This window comes from Micromys minutus, assembly GCF_963924665.1.
Source record: "Micromys minutus genome assembly, chromosome: 2".
NCBI lineage: Eukaryota > Metazoa > Chordata > Mammalia > Rodentia > Muridae > Micromys > Micromys minutus.
This window is the reverse complement of record NC_137971.1, coordinates 95,488,141-95,507,954: the sequence shown is the minus strand read 5'-3', so window position 1 is coordinate 95,507,954 and position 19,814 is coordinate 95,488,141. Positions and strand designations below refer to the sequence as shown.

At 52.9% G+C, this 19,814-nt stretch overlaps 1 protein-coding gene across 2 annotated transcripts in view; it reads left to right on the top strand.

Annotated features, from left to right (window-relative positions):
* ARRB1 (arrestin beta 1) overlaps positions 1–19,814 on the top strand; it is a 68,508-nt gene that overhangs the window by 42,045 nt on the left and 6,649 nt on the right. Inside the window, exons 2-15 of one of the 2 annotated variants that reach the window (XM_080912318.1) lie at positions 2,668–2,698; positions 4,341–4,401; positions 7,717–7,761; positions 8,438–8,634; positions 9,372–9,431; positions 10,479–10,546; positions 11,706–11,841; positions 12,929–13,013; positions 13,392–13,464; positions 14,990–15,127; positions 16,213–16,296; positions 17,230–17,253; positions 18,619–18,689; positions 19,605–19,656. In XM_080912318.1, the coding sequence (XP_080768444.1) occupies positions 2,668–2,698; positions 4,341–4,401; positions 7,717–7,761; positions 8,438–8,634; positions 9,372–9,431; positions 10,479–10,546; positions 11,706–11,841; positions 12,929–13,013; positions 13,392–13,464; positions 14,990–15,127; positions 16,213–16,296; positions 17,230–17,253; positions 18,619–18,689; positions 19,605–19,656 (1,125 nt within the window). The remainder of the gene's footprint in view (positions 1–2,667; positions 2,699–4,340; positions 4,402–7,716; positions 7,762–8,437; positions 8,635–9,371; positions 9,432–10,478; positions 10,547–11,705; positions 11,842–12,928; positions 13,014–13,391; positions 13,465–14,989; positions 15,128–16,212; positions 16,297–17,229; positions 17,254–18,618; positions 18,690–19,604; positions 19,657–19,814) is intronic. The other variant, XM_080912319.1, reaches the window with a different exon arrangement.

Here is a 19,814-nt window from a genome sequence, read left to right as displayed (position 1 = left end):
GGATGGAGGAGCAGAAAAATCCCTGAGTAAGCGGAGCGAGCTGGTCCACAGAGACAATGGAGCAGCCGCACAGACAGCCTCGCAGCCAGGAGGACCTGCAGCCCCAGAAGGAGCGGTGGAGACAGGGAGCTACGGCTTGAGGCTCCAATGGCGTCCCCATATCCTGCTCCGGCCTCAGCTCATCCCGCCTGCTCATCCTTCCCGTGAGAGATTTTGGCCTCCTTATTACACCCCCCCTTCTTTGTCTTGAGCTGCCCTGAACCTTAACCAAAAGGGGCACTGCTGTTTTTTTCTCATTTAGAGGGACCCAGCTGTGACTGAGGCTCAGGTTGTGGGACACAGGCAAGACTGGGGGCGAACCAGATGCAGCTGCTCATACCTGCAAGGCTGGCTGGGATCGCGGGCTTAGGTTAAATTGGTGCCTGCCACAAGAAGAGGTCTCTGTGGTGTTGCCAAGGTGGGGGTCTTGGAAACTGAAAATACGCCAAGGAGTCTCTTTTCCGACTGCGTTAGGGGCAAAAAGTGGGTGGGGTTTTGAGTGGTGGTGCTCGGCTAACGTGACGGTCCGGCTGAGCAGCGGGAACTATGGAGACAGACTAGGGTGACCTCTTCGCGCCTCAATTTCTGCATCTCTGAAATGGGATTGTCCAGGACCAGCATTGTCCCGGGAAATGCACTTACAGGAATGAGTGGGGAGTAACGGACAGGGAGTGAGGCAGCTGCTGTTGTTGTTTGAGGAAGCCACAAGAGTCCTGGCTTCCTGAAGGAGGTGGCCTCGGGTGCTGACTAAGGTAGTAGCAGGATATTCCCCACTGATGGCTGTACTTCCTGAACTCTGCCCCTCACCCCAGCCACCATTCGTTTATTCCTCTTCCCCTCCCCGCTTGTCTGTTCTTCCTGTCTTTTCGGGGTTTTAGGAAACAGTGGGTTGGATTAAGGCACCAGCCCCAGAGGAAGGCCCCATCAAAAGCAGTTCTGGGTCCCGACCTAGCCCCTTGTTTGCCATGCTCCTGGGCAAGTTAATGCGTCACAAGGAGCCTCCCGTTAAGAGCTTCCCTCTGTGAAGTGGAAGTTGAAATATATCCATTCTACTATGAGACATGATTAGCTGCTCATTAAAGCTTCCTTTCCTCCCTCTTCTTTCTCCCTCTCTCTGCTTGGTGAATATTGTTCTTCCTGGACCCTAGGTGTGCCTCATCCTTTCCAGCAGCCACCGAAGTGGCTTTCCCTCTCCCTCAGAGCCTGGACTACCAGCGCCTGGAGGTGAGCAAGGCTTGGAATCCACAGGCTTTTCACGCCGGCGTTCTCCTGGAGAGGCATGGAGCTCCTAGCTCTTAGCTCCTAGCGTGGAGTTGCTGGTTCAGCCTAGGTGGTCTGCATTTCGCCCCTTACTTTAACAATTCACACCCCAGCCACTTGTGTCATCTTCTTACTCCCAGCACCGATAAATATTCATGAGGGGAAGAGATACTAGGGTCCTTAGAGGGAAGTCGAGAGAATGCTGGGCCAAGCTCTCCTCTGCAGGAGATGCTCACACCCATCAATATTCCCTGGGCCCCAGGAGGGAGGGTGAGGCAAGCTAAAGGCTGTGGAGCTCCCACAGAGTCACAGGCCTAGATGCCTATAGATGGGCTACTGGGAAGGACTGGGGCTGCTCCGCTGAGCTGGTGTAGCTGTCTCCTTCCGGGTCTGTCTCATCTGCTTCTGTTTCCTGGTTCTATTCCCTCTAACTCTTGGTCAGTTTTTGTTTTTATATCTCTCCTCTCTTCTCACCCACCCTCCTTCTTTCAATGCATTTCCTCATCCCCTGGCCTCTCTCACTTTTCTTCTGCCTCCCCCTAGTAATGGGGATAGGCTGGATGACGGTGTGTAGGTGAGTGGTCTCAGGCCCCCAGATACAGCTCTGGGAGGGCAAAGTGGTTTTAGTGGTAGACAAGTGGCGTTCTTCAAGATCCGGGGACTCCGCTGCTATCTGACCTCTCGAATGATGCTCTACTGTGTGAGTTCAGGTGCCTTTCCCGGCTTTCTTGTGCGATGTACTCATCCGTTCAGTGGATATTTGTTGAGCTCTCCACCAGCTGTTATCACTGAGCACGTAATGGTTGTGCAACAGTGAGGTGTGTGTTTGGGATTCACCCGTGGACGGGAGAGAGAGGCCGTGCTGTGGAGTGGGCACAGTGGCAGAGCAGACAGAGGAAGTGTGCCCTAGAGCTTGTGGAAGAAAAGAAGGATGAATCAGGAGGACTTGGGGACTTGAGGTAGCTGGCGTTGAAGGCATGGCTACCTGGGGAGAACATCCGGGGTGGGAGAGTAGGGAAAGAAAGCTTTGAGGGCAAAGGCTTTGTGTAGGGATCACCTGCTGGAATAAGGAGCAGCAAGGAACAGAGGGACTGAAGAGCCAGGAGGCAGACGAGGAGTAAGGATGATTGATTGGCGGAAGGTGATAGAGGAAGAGGTGGGGCTCCATCACTGGGACCTTGCAGGCTCCGGGGCTTTTTCCTGTGTGTGAGCCGGGTGGACTCGTGAGACTCCCCCAACCTGCTCTGAAGGACTGAAGGAGACCTGCGGGCAGCTGGCAGTCGCCCTGGGTGCTGGTAGGACAGTCAAGGCAGGAGATCAGTTGGGCAGAATCATTAACCCTGGCTTCGCCTCTCTTTCTCTCCACAGAGTGTTCAAGAAGGCAAGCCCCAATGGAAAGGTGAGTCTGTGCTACGTGCGGACTCCCCACAGTCCCCAAGCTCCAGGCTTCTCTGTGGACTAGGAAAGGAAACCAGCCTCCCCTGGCACTGTCTGGGCCTGACACAGCTCTGTCCTCAGGAGCCCTCGGCCATAATGGGAAGCGGGAAAGGGAGCTGGGGAGAGATGGATTGGACAACATTGGTGTGAGTGTGAGAAACAGGGACAAGCTGGCCACAGGGACGCCACTGAGTCCCCTGGTGTCTAGATGTCATGGTGTCACATCGTGCCTTTTTCTCCAGGGGCTCTCAGGGCCTGGGCTTTCCCCCCCCCTTTTGGAGGCCCTATTTTACAGGCTGAACCCCCTATTCCACAGGCTGAGCCCCCTTTTACTCTCTGTTCAGCAGATAGAAAATACTGAAGTCACTCTGCCAGGGCTGGGCTGGGCGTCAGGAGGTACTGAGATGAGGCAGACAGTGCTCACAGCACAGAAATGGACCACTCCCACTCCAAGTGCCAAGTGTGAGCTTTTGGGATGCCCAGGGGACTGTAAGACCCTGCCCCGGTGTGTGTATCAGCCCTGGCTTTCCTCTTCAGGTGACACAGTTCTGGGAAAATCTAGGTAAAAATGGGGGGCTTTAGGGCAGAGCGTAAAATTCAAGGACATGTAGGGTATTCCAGGCTAATGAGTGTCCAAGTGTGCAAAAGGAGCCGAGGTGAGTAAGGCACAGGGCCCACCGCAGGAGTCCTGTGTCTGGGCTTAGCAGCTTACACACTCTGGGCTGCCTTGTGTACTTCCGTGTCTCCATTTGGTGTCCATAGCAGACATCACTAATCGTCTCTCAGCCTTTCCCACTGAGCGGGAAATCCATCCTCTCTCATTCCCTGCCAATCCTGCGCCCCAGGCATCTCTGAGCCGTCAATTGGATTTGGTGCTTAGAATGAAATCCATTTGTCATCTTTACGGACCCTCCCCCCCCCTCCCCCAGGCACAGAGGAATGGCTAAAAGGTTTTCAGGCAGGAAGGCACCCCTGTCAGGTTTGCATTTAAGTGTGGCCCGAGTATGCGTGCGAACTGTCCCAGCTGGAGGCTGCCCAGTGTCAAAGGGGCCGAGGCGGTTGCCCTTGAGAAACAGGATGGAATGCTGGGGCCTGGACTGAGGAAGAGGATGCTGTTCTCAGTTCAGTTTAAGCCAATGGAGCTCTGTCTGGCTCTGGGCTTGTGACTGGGTAGGGAACCAGCTCCCTGATTCCTCAGCCCTAGGGGCAACATCCTCATGTAAATGGATCCCTGCCTGGAGCACTTGGCTTGTCTGTCTGCCCCCAATCCTCCCCAGGATACCCCACTTTCCTTTTGTTCTGCTTTGCCTCCCTGCAGCTTTAACTCCTCAGTGGTGTTTGACTGGAAGAACTCTAGGCCTCAATGTGTTTGTTTATAAAATGGGAAGAATAACGACTCCTTCCGAGGGCTTTGAGAGGCAGAGGTGTCTAAAACTTTTCTAGCGTCTATTATTGTTAATATTGTGTTTGGGGCCAGGGACTGTGTCTGGCTGTGGTTCCGGCAAGGGTTAGGGATGTGTGCAGAGGTCAGCGTTAGCTTCAGGGTAGGGTCCTGTGTTCTGCTGTTGCACTACACTAATGCCCCTGTGCCTCTTCTCCCTTAGCTCACTGTCTACCTGGGAAAGAGGGACTTTGTGGACCACATTGACTTCGTGGACCCTGTGGGTGAGTGCCGGGCTGAGGGCTAGGGGAGGGCCTCCTCTCCAGAGCTCCGGCACACAGAATGGGTGGGCATGGCTTCCTGCTTCGGGAAGCGGGTTTCTGGACAGCTCCTCCCTGTTCAAGACAGAGGCCTCTGACTGCTCCAAGATGTGCAGGAGATGAAGCAGCAGCCACATCTTACGTAAGGCTTACATTACACCGTGCAGCAGTGATAACTCCTGCTTTCCGGACAGAATGAGGCACAGAGAGGCTTAGCGACTTGTTCCAGGTCACAAAGCGAGTGAGCCAAAATTCTAGCCTCTGGCTCTGCTGTTTCCTAGGGAAGTCTTTTTTTTTTGTAGGACTTTCTTCACCTACACGGACTCTGCCTAAGACGCTGTGCCACAGCTGAGATTGGCTCCCAAGGGCTTGGCTGAGTTCAGGGTTTCTATCCCTTGGAACGGTTGCCATCTTGGTTTGGATTATTCACCATCGGTGGCATCTGTGTGCCCGGATAACATCTGTGTGCAGGATGTTTGCCAGCATCCCTGGTCCCTGCCCATTAGGTACCAGAACCACCACTACCACCACCACGGTTATGACAACGCGCTAAATGACCCCATGGGAGTAAATTGCCCATGCTCAGAACAGCTGCTTCTATAGAAAGACATTTGATTAACCTCACAGGCTCTTTTCATATTGTATGGGGAGGCACAGGGTCACCCAGTTTACAAATGGAAGTACCAAGGCCAGAGATGTTCCAGTGCTTTTTTTTTTTTTTTTTTTTTTAAAAAAAGATGGCCATGAAAAAAAATGGGGGGGGGGGGTGGTCCACAATGATACACACTGAGGTCGGGTGAAGAAACTGGCCTCAGGAATTGTCTTAGAGATGCTGTGTGCTCTTGTGCCCTGTCCTGGGGCTAAGAGGGTCCCTTGCAGCACCAGAGTCAAGAAGGCAGAGCATAGCAGCAGGTTTCCGCTCATAGAGAGAAGGCCTTGGAGAACGTTAGCAGAAGCCCTGGGGGCCTGAGCCCACGGGGTGTTGACAGGGTTACAAGCTGAAGATGCTGGCTTTGACCCAGGCTCCTTCCTTTTTGACCTGGGACAGAACCACCTTCTTTAGCTCACCAGCCTTGCCTGAGGACCGTGTGTAGGTCTTCTGATGTTTCTCCATTTGTATCTTCTCCAGAACTGGCTTTTCTGGGGCCCTGGGTTCACCTGGGGGTCACCTGTGCTTGACTTCAGGGAGTGGTTTCCCTAGAGTTCTCTGTGGGCCAGTGTTGCACATAACCCGAGTATAGAAGAGGCTGTGGACAGTGGAGAGAAGGAAAGAACCAGATCTCCAACACACACATTGGCACGGGAGGCTACTACTCCATGTCAGGTTCCCTGCTGCACCTGAGGACCCATTGAGTTCTTAGGGTACTGTACAGGTTTGGTTTTTTGCCTCAGTAACAAGCCCTCTGGCTATGACACTGCCCTCTCTCTGAACTGGTCTGTCTTCCCTTCACTCCGCCAGCCCATCAGGGGCAGGGACCTGGTGCTAGACCTGAGCCCAGCGCCTAGCTGATGGAGTGTTTGCACCAGCTCTGAGTGTCCTCCCAGCCTTCATAGTTCCTTGCTCTCAGGCCACTGAGCGGAGTTTTCCCTTCCGGCTTTCTTGTCATGTCTCTCAGTCCTCTAGTGAGCTACCCTGCCTTGTTCTGTGGAGCCAGGCTCCAAGTTACCCCTCTTGACCCCACTGAGGAAGCACTGCCAGAAGGGGCAAGTGCCTTCATCCTCAGCTGAGCTCCAGGTGCCCAGTCAGTGCAGGACATGGCATAGAGGTGATGCCCATCATGGATGGAAAAGGATGTGTGCAGGGGTGGGTGACCCTGAGGCTGGACTGGGATGTCCCTGCAACCTGGGGCCAAGGTACTCCTCGTCTGCTTTTTTCTTCCTTTTTAAAGAATTATTTATTTTGTGTATGAGTGTACACTGTAGCTGTCTTCAGACACACCAGAAGAGGGCATCGGATCCCATTACAGATGGTCGTGAGCCACCATGTGGTTGCTGGGAATTGAACTCAGGACCTCATGAAGAGCAGTCGGTGCTTTTAATGCTGAGCCATCTCTCCAGCCCTCACTGTTTCTTATGATACTTTGAGTAATCAGTTATAGGGGTGGGCTATGTGTTACAGTTCATATGTGCGTGCGTGTGTGTGTGTGTGTGTGTGTGTGTGTGTGTGTGCGCGCGTGCTTGTGTGTTTGACAGACAGTCCTTTGGACAGTGCTCCTGGCCTCCTGGGGTGCTCAGCTGAGATAGATTCTCTTTGTCCTGCCAGATGCTCCGCTCCCAAGGACAGCCCTTGTGAGAGGCATCAGGCGTCTTCCCATTGTCTCCAGTGTGCATGAGTCATTTTTATGGCTGTGACAAGATGTTCACTTATTTGGACGATGGCTTCAGAGGTTTCAGCCCACAGTTGCTCAGCGATGTGGCACCGCACTGCAGTGAGGGAGGACAGCATGACCAGGGGCATGTGGAAGAAGCATGCTGCCTCTTTCACAATGAGCAGGAGACAGACAGAAGAAGGACCCAATATACCCTTCAACTAGGCCCATCTCCTACGGTGCCCACCACCTTCCAGTAACCCATTAGCTATGAATTCCCTGATGGGGTAGATCCCTGTGAGCCAGTCATTTCCCAAGGCAGACACTGTTGCTTTGGAGACCAGCTTTCAATACATCAGCCTTTGGAGGGCATTTAAGATTCAGACCATAGCATCCATGGTCACACATGCCAGGGTCTGTCCAAATACATCTATTTGTGACACACACTGCACATCTGTTGTCACATGAACCCTGAGAGATAATGATCAGAGCCCCCAATCCATAGACCTCCCCACCATGTTCAGGAAGCTCTGAAAATCTCGCTGATCCAAAGCCCGGTGCAGAGTCTGTTTATTACAAAGCTGGCCGAACATGACTCAAGGCCATTTACCATAGTTAGGGAGATTAGTCACTTAATGATGGCAATTCTGAGAAATGTCCTTCTGTGGTTTTGTCACTGTGTGGAGGACATAGTGTGCTTACACAAACTAAAATCACCATGATGTCCCTAGGCAGTATATGGGATCACCTCATATGTACCGCTCTTTGAAACATTGTTTTATACCCCGAGACTGTTGCCGTGTTTTCCTATAAAGCTGTCAACGGCTCTGATGGTTGTTGGCTCTCTGCAGGATACTGCAGAGGGCCACAGCCAAATGAACAGTGTGCCTTGTTACCTTTGGAGTTTGGTTTGAGTGGATGGTGGGGGCTCAGGTCGAGACAGTCAAGCTCAGTTCATTGTCTCCCCCAGATGGTGTGGTCCTGGTGGATCCTGAGTATCTCAAAGAAAGGCGAGGTAAGCTGTATTCCTCAGCAAGCTGCTTGGTGCTTAAACAGGATCTCTGCTAATCTCATGGCTTCCTGTCCATTCTCCTGGTTCCTTAAAGGAACCAGTGCATTTACCATAGTAAGGACTCTGGTGTCCCCTGGTGCAGAGGTCTCTTGCTTCTTGGCCTCTAAATGAGAGCTTATGCTCCAAGCCCTGTCCCACCAATAAGACAGCGAGGCTTGGGGGAGGGAGGATGACAGTGGAACAGGAGAGAGGGTTCCATTTTATAGATGGTAAAGGTGGAAGGTCTGTGTACGAGGTTAGGATTAGGCTGGGCTGAGGTCCCCCCGTCTTTTAGACACAGCCTTCTGTGTGCTTCCCTCTAGGCTGCCTCCTAACCCTCCCCAGTCTGCCAGTCTAATCCAGCCACCATGGCTGCCTAACCACCATCCTTTCTGCCCCTCCATACGCATGGGCTGGAGTGAGCTGGGGAGGGCCAGCAGGAGGCTCCTTCCTAAGAGACCGCACCAAGGCTGCCTTTGAAGGCACCTGTGTCAGAGGGCAGTGTACTCACTCCAGTTAAACCTGGGGCAGACAGGCTTGTATCCTCCAAAAGGAGAACCTCGGGGCTACAACTGGAGCTCTGGGGGGAGGGGTTGTATGCTCCCCCCAGGCCCCTCCTCAGTTCCCCTGCTCCTCACAGTCTACGTGACACTGACCTGCGCCTTCCGATATGGCCGGGAAGATCTGGATGTCTTGGGTCTGACTTTTCGCAAAGATCTGTTTGTGGCCAACGTGCAGTCCTTCCCACCGGCCCCTGAGGACAAGAAACCCCTGACGCGGCTACAGGAGCGGCTCATCAAGAAGTTGGGCGAGCATGCCTACCCCTTCACCTTTGAGGTCAGTACTCCCTTGTGCGTTCCAGAAGCATTCTGGGATGCTCTCAGGACAGGCACGTGGGGAGCCCGGAAGGGCAGCTGCTTTAGCTCACCCAGTTGGGACTCAGGACTGTCACTTACATTGCCTGTTAAGGGCCTTGTCTCTGGCCACTGTGGACATGTCACCTTAACCTCTAGGCTACTCCTCTGGTTCTCCTACATTTAAGTTTCTAGAAAAAGGAAGGTTCAGGGATGGTTGCAGCTAAGAAAGAAGTCCTGCCTGGCCCTGTGTCCCTGTGTATTTCTCTTCAGACAGTCAGCCTACATACTGCCTCATCCTCTGACGGTCCTCCCATCCCCTGACAGTCCTCCCATCCCCTGACAGTCCTCCCTACCATTCCAAGACACCATGATTCGGGAATTCACGTCTTCCTGTTTCTGAGACTTCATGACTCCAGGGCAAGGATGAGTTGAGAACCTATGTGAAGAATATTCGAATTCTCATCTTCCATAGTCTGCCCTGACTCTCCGTGGGGGCCTGGTGTGATATGGCTTGGTCAGGAGAGAACCAGTCTATTTCAGGGACTTCTTGTCTGATGGAAAAGATACAGCTTGTTTTTAGAGGACTTGGTCTGATGGAAGCGAGATGGTCTGTCCTCAGGGGACCTGGTCTGATGGGTGTATAGTAGTGACAGAGGGGTGTAGGGAGAGACAAGGCAGAGGTGAAAGGTCAGCTCATGTTATTTGTCTCCCAAACAGATCCCGCCAAACCTCCCATGCTCAGTCACATTGCAGCCAGGGCCGGAGGACACAGGGAAGGTAGGTCACTCCAAGAAGATCATCTTGGGTCCAGACTTTCATGTCACCAGAATCCTGGTTTTCTCCCTACGGGGTAGTGGACAGTTGGAACTTAGCTTCCTGTTGAAGCTGCCTGGACCCAGGCCTGGCTGATGCTCCTTGGATAATCAATCAGTCTCCTGAGACAGGGCTGCCAATGGAGGCCGGCCTCGCCCCACATTTGGTGACGTGTCACAGGCTCCAAGTCACGTCAGCTGGTTCTGGTATTGATTGCACAGCACCAGCAAATTCCGAGTACCTACACCTGGTCTCACACAGGCCCTGGCCTCACACAGGCCCTGGCCTCACACAGGCCCTGGCCTCACACAGGCCCTGGCCTCACACAGGCCCTGGTCTCACACAGGCCCTGGCCTCACACAGGCCCTGGCCTCACACAGGCCCTGGTCTCACACAGGCCCTGGTCTCACACAGGCCCTGGCCTCACACAGGCCCTGGCCTCACACAGGCCCTGGCCTCACACAGGCCCTGGCCTCACACAGGCCCTGGCCTCACACAGGCCCTGGCCTCACACAGGCCCTGGCCTCACACAGGCCCTGGTCTCACACAGGCCCTGGCCTCACACAGGCCCTGGCCTCACACAGGCCCTGGCAGCCTTGTTTGGAGTTGGCATCACTGCGTTTTTACAGAGGACGTAGCTGAAGCTTAGGGAGGATTAGCAGGGGCGGGTTCCAGGCTCCAGACTTCAGTCCACCCTCTCACGTGCAGAGCGCAGGTAGTGAGCATGCTCCTTCATTGTTAGAGAGCTAGGGGGACACCACGACACCCAGCTCAGGGTTGTAACTTTGCTGGTGGCTGTCTGCGGACAACCACCCAGACAGGCAGCAGTCCCAGGGGGACTAGGGGTGGCTGGTAGGTTCGCAGGAGCAGCTTCAGTGGAAGGAACTGGGTCGAGGGTAGCATTGGGACAAAGCCAACACCGGGTCCCAGGGTGTCAGACTCATGTCAAGGAGGGCGATTGGGGACCTTGTCTCCCTAATGCCACGGGGTTAGCATGTCCCTCCTCTGCAGGCCTGTGGTGTGGATTATGAAGTGAAAGCCTTCTGTGCTGAGAACCTGGAGGAGAAGATTCATAAAAGGTACGCAGGATGCTGGTGGGAGTGGGGAGGAAGCAGCGATGTGGAGGGGCTTGGCTGTCAGAATGGTCTAGAAGTCTGTCAGGTCATGGTGAGCTTCCTGGAGGAGGTGGCCCAAGGGGCCTGACCCAGGCTTCTCTCTCACCTTATCCCTTCATACTGCAGCCTTTTAATATTAAAAAGACCCCAGCTTCAGTTAATTTTCCACAGTGGGTAGCCAAGAGGTAGGTCCTCAGCAGGACTGAAGCCCATGTTTGTGGACGGATCTGAACAAGGGGCAGACGTGGAGAAAATGAACCTAGATGGGACTCAGTGTGGCCCATAGTGCTCAGCAGACAAAGGGAGGACAAAGCAGCTGGTCCTGACTTCCTATGGCTGTCCTTCCTGGGGTTCCTGGAGTTCAGGACCCCTGCCTCCTGGCTCTGATGTCCCTGGCATCCTAAGTCCTAGATCAGCCTGTTGAGAGCTGTCCACCAACCTCTTTAGGGATGAGTTCGCCACCTGGTGGCTACTGCGAGTATCACAAGCATTTTCATCAGCAGCAAGGTTGTTCCCCGTATAGGGGAGAAATGACTCCTCCTCGTGTCTGTCCCAACTTCCCTGTTAAGATCTGTCTGCGATGAAGGGGACATAATGGTATTATGGAATATAAGAGGGATCTTGAGCATAATAATGAACAACGGCAGACACCGAGAGCCACCACCCTCATCCTCTCCTAATGGGAGGTGATTTCCCTAGGTCGTGCGGTAACTCGCCAACTCAGTCCGTCCTTGCTTCTACCCTAAGCCCTGTGACCTCCACTGAACTCCTCTCTGAGTCAGTCACCTCCTCACTGTCCTGCTCCTCTTGGCTGAATCTACATCCTATAACGGCCCCTCCCCGCCTCCGACCTCTGCACTTGGCAGGTGCCAGGCGGCAGGTACTGACCCACGTGCTGAGACTGTGGTAGTGAACCGTCCAGGCAAGAAGTTCCCATCTTCCAGCGACTTACGCTAATCAGGAGACACGGGGAGCAAGAAGTAAAAAAAAAAAAAAAAAAAAGTCCCTTTCTTACCATTATGTACTGGCACACACAGACCCAAATGAAGCGCTGTCGGGTGGCTCAGGGACAGAAAGGGCGTGTGGAGGCTGGTGACTCTTTCTCCCCATCCACCTTCCTTAGGAATTCTGTGCGGCTAGTCATCCGGAAGGTTCAGTATGCCCCTGAGAGGCCTGGCCCTCAGCCCACAGCTGAGACCACCAGACAGTTCCTTATGTCGGACAAGCCCCTGCACCTTGAGGCATCTCTGGATAAGGAGGTAAGAGGCTCAGACCCCATTGTCCTCAGGACTTGGGGACGCCTGCTGTGGTTCAAAGGATGGATGGAGGTTGGCATGTGCACTTATGGGATGGGAGCAATGGAAGAGTCCTGGCCATTCCTCCTACACTCTGATAGTTGCCTGCTTCAGTCTGGGTGAAGAAGCCCAGCTCATCAGCAGGGGTGGTGATGGGGAAAAGGACCCAAGGACTCCTTGTCATTACCCTCTTGTCTATGAGCAAGAAGGTGAAAAACTCTTGAAGTCAGGTAACTCTAAGCCAGTTGATGGGGGTGTGGGTGTGTCCCTTCTTCTTGGGGCAGCTATAGGCAAGGGTCTGGACTAAGTGGTGGGGGCCCTTCCCTGAGAATGCCGAGTGGGTCCCTCAGTAGCTGGTTAGCCTCCCCTCTCTTTCCCAGAATCTTCCAGAGTTTAAAGTGTCTGTGAACCCAGACCATCAGAACCCACAGGGACTTGAGACATTGCTCCGTCCAAGCCTGCTCACAGACTAGAGGAGAAACAGTCTCAGATAGCCTGTCCAAGGTCATGCAATGGTTGTCACCATCATTGCTATTACTGTTGTCTGAGCTAGCGGTCAGAATGGGATTGGAGCTGAGGATGCCAGCTTCGTTTTCTTTTTCGTATGTGTGTATGTGGGTGTGCATGGGTGCATATGTGTGTGTGAGGACAGTCTTGGAGGTGTCATTCCCAGGAACAACATCCACCTCCTTTGAGGAAGTTTGTCATTGGTCTGGAATTTGCCAACTAGGCTAGACTCTGTGGGCATCGATCCCCGGGGGTCCTCTTGTCTCTGCCTCCCTAGTGCTGGGATTACAAGCGCTCAGCATTTCCACATGGCTTCTGGAGATCAAACTCAGCTCCTCACATTTGCAACACAAGTGCTTTCCTGACAAAGCCGTTCCCCCATTTCTGACATGTCATCTTCTAACATAGACATCTTTGAAAGGTCCCACAGTGGTACGGAAGGTTCATACACTTGGTAGTTTTTGCGACACTTTCAGGTCATAGTGGGAAGCAGCTGATGAGCCGGGGGGGGGGGGGGGCCTCAATCCTGCCTTTTGCCTCACAGATCTATTACCATGGAGAACCCATCAGCGTCAATGTCCACGTCACCAACAACACCAACAAGACTGTGAAGAAGATCAAGATCTCGGGTAGCTGGGGAAGCCTCCGAGGGTTGGGATAGCTGCAGGTGTGGCCTTTCTTCAAAGCCTGAGATTCTACCATTAGTAGCTTCCCAAGCTTGGGTCTGCCATCAGCCTACTGTGGCTTCAAAGCTGGTGCCGAGCAATGGGTTTACTCTTTGCGTACCCCTTCATGGGCTTTCTGCGTCCTGGCCAAGCTGTCCTGGGAGGAAAGACTTGGTCATGGGCTTTGATGGGGGTTTCTGCTTGGGTGGGGCCTGGGGTGGTGGCCTCTGGTAAATGCTGGCCATTGTCTTGATCTAAGCAAGCACACCTACCCCAGAGAGCTTGAGGTGTATCTTGAAAGGTACCCCCTGACTCATGTGCTCACCTCCACTCTCTCTTCAGTGCGCCAGTATGCAGACATCTGTCTCTTCAACACAGCTCAGTACAAGTGCCCAGTGGCCATGGAAGAGGCTGAGTAAGTGTGTTTGAAGCCAACTGTGGATGGTGGGACTAGTCAGGAGAAGGGGAAGTTCTGAGTCCAGGACTAAGTATCTCTTCTCGACCTGCAGAGAGCAGGGCCTCTGCCTCCTTTGACATTCACAGTAGATGGTATGGAAGAGTCTTCTTTAAAAAAAATGTGGTTTTTCTCTTTATTCTTGGTGGCTCAAAGGAGAACATTCGAGAGTCAGTTCTCTCCTACCATGTATATCCTAGGCTAGAACTTAGGTGACATATGCCTTTACGTGCTGAGTGGCCTCACTGGCCCCTATTTTGGTCTTTGAGTCCAGGTCTCACTTTGAGACCAGGCTAGCCTGAAACTCGCTGTGTAGCCCAAGCTTGTTACTCAGGCCAATCTTTCTACTTCAGCCGTCCAAGTGCTGACGTCATAGGTGTGAGCAACCACACCTGCCACTTTGACATGGTTTCTAATATCCTAGAGATGGAGCTGTTACTAGTAAGCCAAATATTCTTGCATTATTGGATATTGAATATTCTCTTATTCACTGTTGCTTAAAAATAAAATCTATAGCCATGAGGCATAGATTTCTGGTGAGTGTTGGGGGGTACACTGAAATGGCCCAGAGCCAGAATAGCATTTAACCCCAGGTTAACTCCATATTCTGTCATGGATTCGCATGTGTAGCCCAGAGAAAGGCTAGCCTCCTGGGCTTCCGGTGAGCGTGGTTTCCCGTGGGGTTGGGCATGGCTGATAGCTACACATTACAGCCAGTAAAGTTTCCATGGTAGAACCTGGGTGGGGGCTTCCATACACTTACTCACGGTTTGTATGCAGTGATACCTTCTGAAAGTGAATGTGGGACGGGGGGGGGGGGGGGGTGGCTGAGCGGTTCAGAGCACTTGCTGCTCTTCCAAAGGGCCAGGGATCATTTTCCAGCACCCGTGTCAGGCTGTTCACAACAGCTGGTCATTCTAGTTCTAGGGGATGGGATTTGCTCTTCTGACCTTGGAGGACACTTGCACACATGTGGAGTAATACAGTCACGGAGGTGTGCGTGCACGCGCACATAATTAAAAACTTAATCATTAAATAAATACTAAAAATAAATGTGCATGCTGGAGAGATGGCTCAGCGGTTAAAAGCACTGACTGCTCTTCTGGAGGTTCTGAGTTCAATTCCCAGCAACCACACGGTGGCTCACAACCAGCTGTAATGGGATCTGGTGCCCTCTTCTGGTATGTCTGAAGACAGCCACAGTGTGCTCATATACATAAAATACATAAATAAACTTCTTTTTAAAAAAATGTGCATCACGGCCATGGCTACTCCAGGATTAGTCCTGCTAGTGTGACGTGTGTCTCTCCTCTTTCAGATGGCAGTGGGCTTCCAAGAGAGCTGGGCTTGGCCCCAGTGCTTCCCGCGTCTGGGAGGCAGGGGTTGCTGGCAGAGGAAGGTTTGGAGCAGGGCCAGTCCAGACACCTTGGCAGGGCTAGGGCTGCTGTGATAAGGGCTGTCTTCATACTGCCTCTCTGCCTCTCAGTGACACCGTGGCTCCCAGCTCAACGTTCTGCAAGGTCTACACACTGACTCCCTTCCTGGCAAACAACAGAGAGAAGCGGGGACTTGCCCTGGACGGGAAACTCAAGCATGAGGACACGAACCTGGCTTCCAGCACTCTGTGAGAACCCGCCTCTAAGTCCCGGGGCCCAATCCACAATGGGGTCCCACCCTGACCCACCGCTCCGAGGATGGGGTTTAGGCTCTTTTCTAAGTCCTGACTATTGCCAGTATCCATGAGGCTAGCTAGGGAAGCTCTCTCCCTACTCCCTCTACCAGTCAAAGACCACTGGGTCCCATCATTTGGTTCTGGGGGACACAACTAGAGAAAGAATTGGCAGCTCGTAGCCCCAAGTTCTGAATACAGATTGGGTGTGTCCCTGATGCCATCAAGGCTGGAGGGGAAAATGGCTTCTGAAGGGTCTTAGAGAGGCTAGGGAAGAGGTGGGGAGCCGGGTAGTAGCTATGGGGGCCCTTCCACGTGAGGCACCATTAGGCCATTTGGTCCATAGGCACCGCTGAGCCTTGAGGGCTGCAGGGGAAACTCATTCCTTCTGATGATATCTGGCTTTCTGTATGAATTTGGTCTTTGTTGACTTTGAGACCCTCATCCCCAAGCTTAGACTTAGGTCAGGCTAGACAATCACATGATCCCCCCTCATGGGCCTCCCATTTACCAACAAGCTCTTTGTCCCTCTTTTACCCTGTCTCATGTCTGACCTGCCCTCAATGCCCCCCATGAGGCACCAGCTCCTGATCACGTCTTCCCCCGACTCCCAGCTTCCCTTGGCTTCTCAGCTCTCAGTGGAGCTCGTTCTGCTTACGGGTTACCGAGCATAAACGATGTGAGAGAGGTAAATGGTGAGAAGGCGGTCAGGGCCGGCCCTCACTGCGCTGTGTGGCACTGTCGAGGCAGGGACGAGGACTCACTAGGGCATCAGAGCAAGGGCTTATAGCTAAATGTGGAACCCAAGGAGCCTTGGCTCAGTGGTCGAGTACCTGCCCATCATGCTTGAGACTCTGGAGTTAATCTCTAGTACCACAAAAAGGGACATTAAACAGAACCCAGGGCTACAAGTTCCAGTGCACTGGGCACAGCTCCCTTTCGTACCTCCATTGGATCTGGTGCCTCCCATCGCACTCCGATGCCTACTACATCCCGCCCACCAAGGAGCCCCAAGGACCAGCTTCCCTGTCTCCCTGTAGGTTACGGGAAGGTGCCAACCGTGAAATCCTGGGCATCATCGTTTCCTACAAAGTCAAAGTGAAGCTGGTGGTGTCCCGGGGCGGGTAAGTCCAGCCACCCCAGCACCCCTGCCCATCCCGCCTAGTTGCCTAGCCTTTGGCTGCATTTTTCTGTTGAGGGGGTGAGACTTGAGGACTTGCTTTTCTCTTCCCTCCTCTTATTCCTCTTCACCGTCTGGGGCTCCTCCTCTCCTCCATCTCTATCCCTATCTCTTCCTCTTTAGCTTAGGCCTGGGTCTGGCTCTGAGGATTGGGTACAGCCTATACGAATCTGGGTGTGTACTGTGATTCTCAGGAGCTACATGGACTTCCTCATATTTCAGGAATATGTGCCCACACACCACTCTTAGAGACTGAAAAACCCAGTGCTGAACCAAGGGCTTACTAATTAGCTAACTTAACCATTTTGTACATGTGGGGGGGGGAATGACCCTAAATAGTTCTCCTGACGGGTTAAGTAGCATTCGTTAGGGCAGTGTCTCCAAGCCTAGGATGGTGCAGACACCTGCAGTCTTAGCCCTTGGGAGGGAGAAGCAGGAGAGCAGGCGTTCAAGGTCATTCTTGGCAGCATAGCGAGTCTGAGGTCAGCCTGGCCTGTCTCGGTTGAACAAAGGATATTGTCTCGGTGTCTGGCAGTGTTAATGCCAACTTTACATAACAGAACACTTCTAGACCCTGTGGCTAATCTTGTGTTCTGTGACTTTGCAGAATCCAGTCTTCACACATCCTAGTGACCCCCAAAGTCTTCCTTCTGCTATTAGATAGCCTGGGGGCAGGGAGATTATTTTTTACAGATGCAGATGGGGTCTAGGGGCTCTGCAAGCCCATCCCTCAGTGCCCTAAATGAGATGTCAGCTGCCCAGGGGTTGGGTGCGTGTCCTCTGGCGGGCGGCAGAGCAGTGAATGAATGTCCTTTCTCTTTTCTCCCGCTCTGCACTCTGTCCTGACCGCTTCTTCTGCCTCCTCTGGCCCACTCAGCCTGTTGGGAGATCTTGCGTCCAGGTAAAGCCCCTCCTTTGTCCACCTTCCTGGAGGTCCTGGGGTCACAGACCTAGCTGATCAGAACCACAGGGTGCTGAGAGGGAAGGATCTAGGGTTATCTCCATTGCAGGTTGGGGATGGGCAGCAACTGGAACTGTGCCAGGAAAGATTGGGGAGATGTGGCTTCTAGTAGAGCATCCCAACTGCTTCCCTTCCCACTCAACTGATAGGACCTTTGTAGACAGCAGTGATACAGGCAATGGCCCCTAGGAGGGCCACCTGAATTACTGACCTGAATCCTAGGATGTTCCGGAGAGATACATGCTTAGTGGCTTTCAAACTTCTACTGCACCAAGAATTCATGGCTAACTGTAGTCAGTTGCCCTTGCTGCCAGACCACAACTTAGGAGTGTGTGTACCCCAGACATTGATTCTGTGATCTCCTGTTGTCACACAGTGGCTGTGTCACTCATCCTCTGAGATCTGAGTGAATCAAAGAGATAATTCTGTCCCTTATAGTGTCAAGCAACAAAGTTCATGAGTCCAGACTTGGCCCCGCCCACCACAGCCAGCCCGTCCCCCCTTCACAGCTGGCAGTGTGGTCAGTAAGATGTGGCTGTGTTTTCCCGGAGACAACAGTTCTTAATTCTGTTTATCACTCAGTGGCTAAGGGGTTGGATGTTGGGGGCCAGAGTCTTTCTTCACTTATTACCCATAGCTGTGCAGCCTGAAGCAAGAGGCTCATCTCCGAGCACCTAAACGTTTGGTCCTTGCCTGAGTCATCATCATACTGAGGATCCCAGGAGTTGTTCTAAGGAAGGGCTTGAGACAGTCCTGGGTACACTCTGTGTCCTCAGCCTGTCTGCCAGGGACAATGTCAGGGAAGGCCTGGTCACCAACAGTGGCAGATGGCTAGCTCTCTCTTCCTCTCACACGCACACAGAGGAGGTGTCAGAATCTGCACATGGCATGGGCATCTCTGAACCCCAGTTTCTGAAGCCTGTGGGTGGCAGGAAGATGGGGTGGGTAGGGTTGGAAGAAAATTGGGAAGGGTGGTGTCAGGAAGCCATGATAATCTGAGATAGGTAGGGCCTTAGGTCACCTCGGTTACCCACTGACCATGGTGTGAGACTCAGCAGGCATGGTCCCCAGTCTGTGGTAATCAAAGGATCCTAAAGGTAAGGGGAGTTTCTGCCCCTCCCCTTAAGGGACTGGGTGAATGGGGCTTCTACCTCTCTGTAAGAACAGGAGAAAAGTTATGGTCACAGTAGCAGAACTAGATTGTTGCTGCCTCTCTGTGACCTCCCCAGGCCTCAGACTGACAGGGCAGCAGGTCTTAAAGTCCGAGGCTGTCTCCGAGCTCACTGAATTGGGTATGTGTTTCAGTGACGTGGCTGTGGAACTTCCCTTTACCTTAATGCACCCCAAGCCTAAAGAGGAGCCCCCACATCGGGAAGGTGAGTGGGGCCCGTGGGTCACTGGGGTGGGGTTTACCAGCCTCCCTGTTATCCCTACACCCTGTTTTTTTCTGGGTTAGCCTTCAGCCCAGAATCACTCTTTCCCCAGTTCCCTGTCTTTTTCCAGACCCACAACACAACTACTATTTGCTTTTGACCCAAGTAGGAGACAGAGAGCCCTGACTCCTATTCTCCATGGGACAGGGATGCTAGGAGTGGAAGACAAACTACACTGGTGGATTTTAATTTTAATTTTAAAATTTATTATTATTTTTATTTTATGTGTATGGGTGTTTCACCTCCCTGTGTACTATATACATATAGTACCCTCAGAGGCCAAAAGAGGGCATCAGACCCACTGGAAATGGAGTTACAGGTGGTTGTAGGTGCTGGGAATTGAACCCACAACCGAAAGACCCAGTACTCTTAACTGCTGAATCATGTCTCACATTAGCTGAGTTTTTAAAGTGGTAACAGACTGGGTATATTCCGTGCCGAAGAGTAGTCGGTGCATGAACCAAGCAGTACAATAGCAAATACACACAATCCCAGCACGGAGAGCTGTGTGAGGCAGGAGGATCACGTTTGAGGATAGCCAAGGCTGCAAAATAAATGGAACTCAGGCAAACAAGAAGTTAATGTGTCTCCCGTTGGAGACCTGCTTTCTGCAGGGTCTTCATTGGACATGCCCGACTCCCTTCCCACATCTGCTGTTTTGGACCTGGGAGGCTTCCCACTCACCGTCCTTCCTTGTCCGCCCCATTTTATCTAGAGGGTCTGAGGATCGTGTGTGTGTGTGCGTGTGTGTGTGTGTGTGTGTGTGTGTGTGTGTGTGTGCTTCCTGTCCCACTTCTCACCTCTCATCCCACACCCCCATGAACCCCAGGGTGCCTCACAAGCCTTGTGTATGTTTAGTTCCAGAGAGCGAGACTCCAGTAGACACCAATCTCATAGAGCTTGACACCAAGTAAGCCGAACCTTCCTGCCTGTGACTCTGGGGCTGGGAGGGCTGGGGGCGGGCCTGGTGGAGGGGTCATTTGCATAAATGTTTATGAACCTCTGAGGAGCAGCTGGTCTAACCTGTCTCCTGAGGGCCATCTCTGCTCACCTCTTCAGCAACCCGCT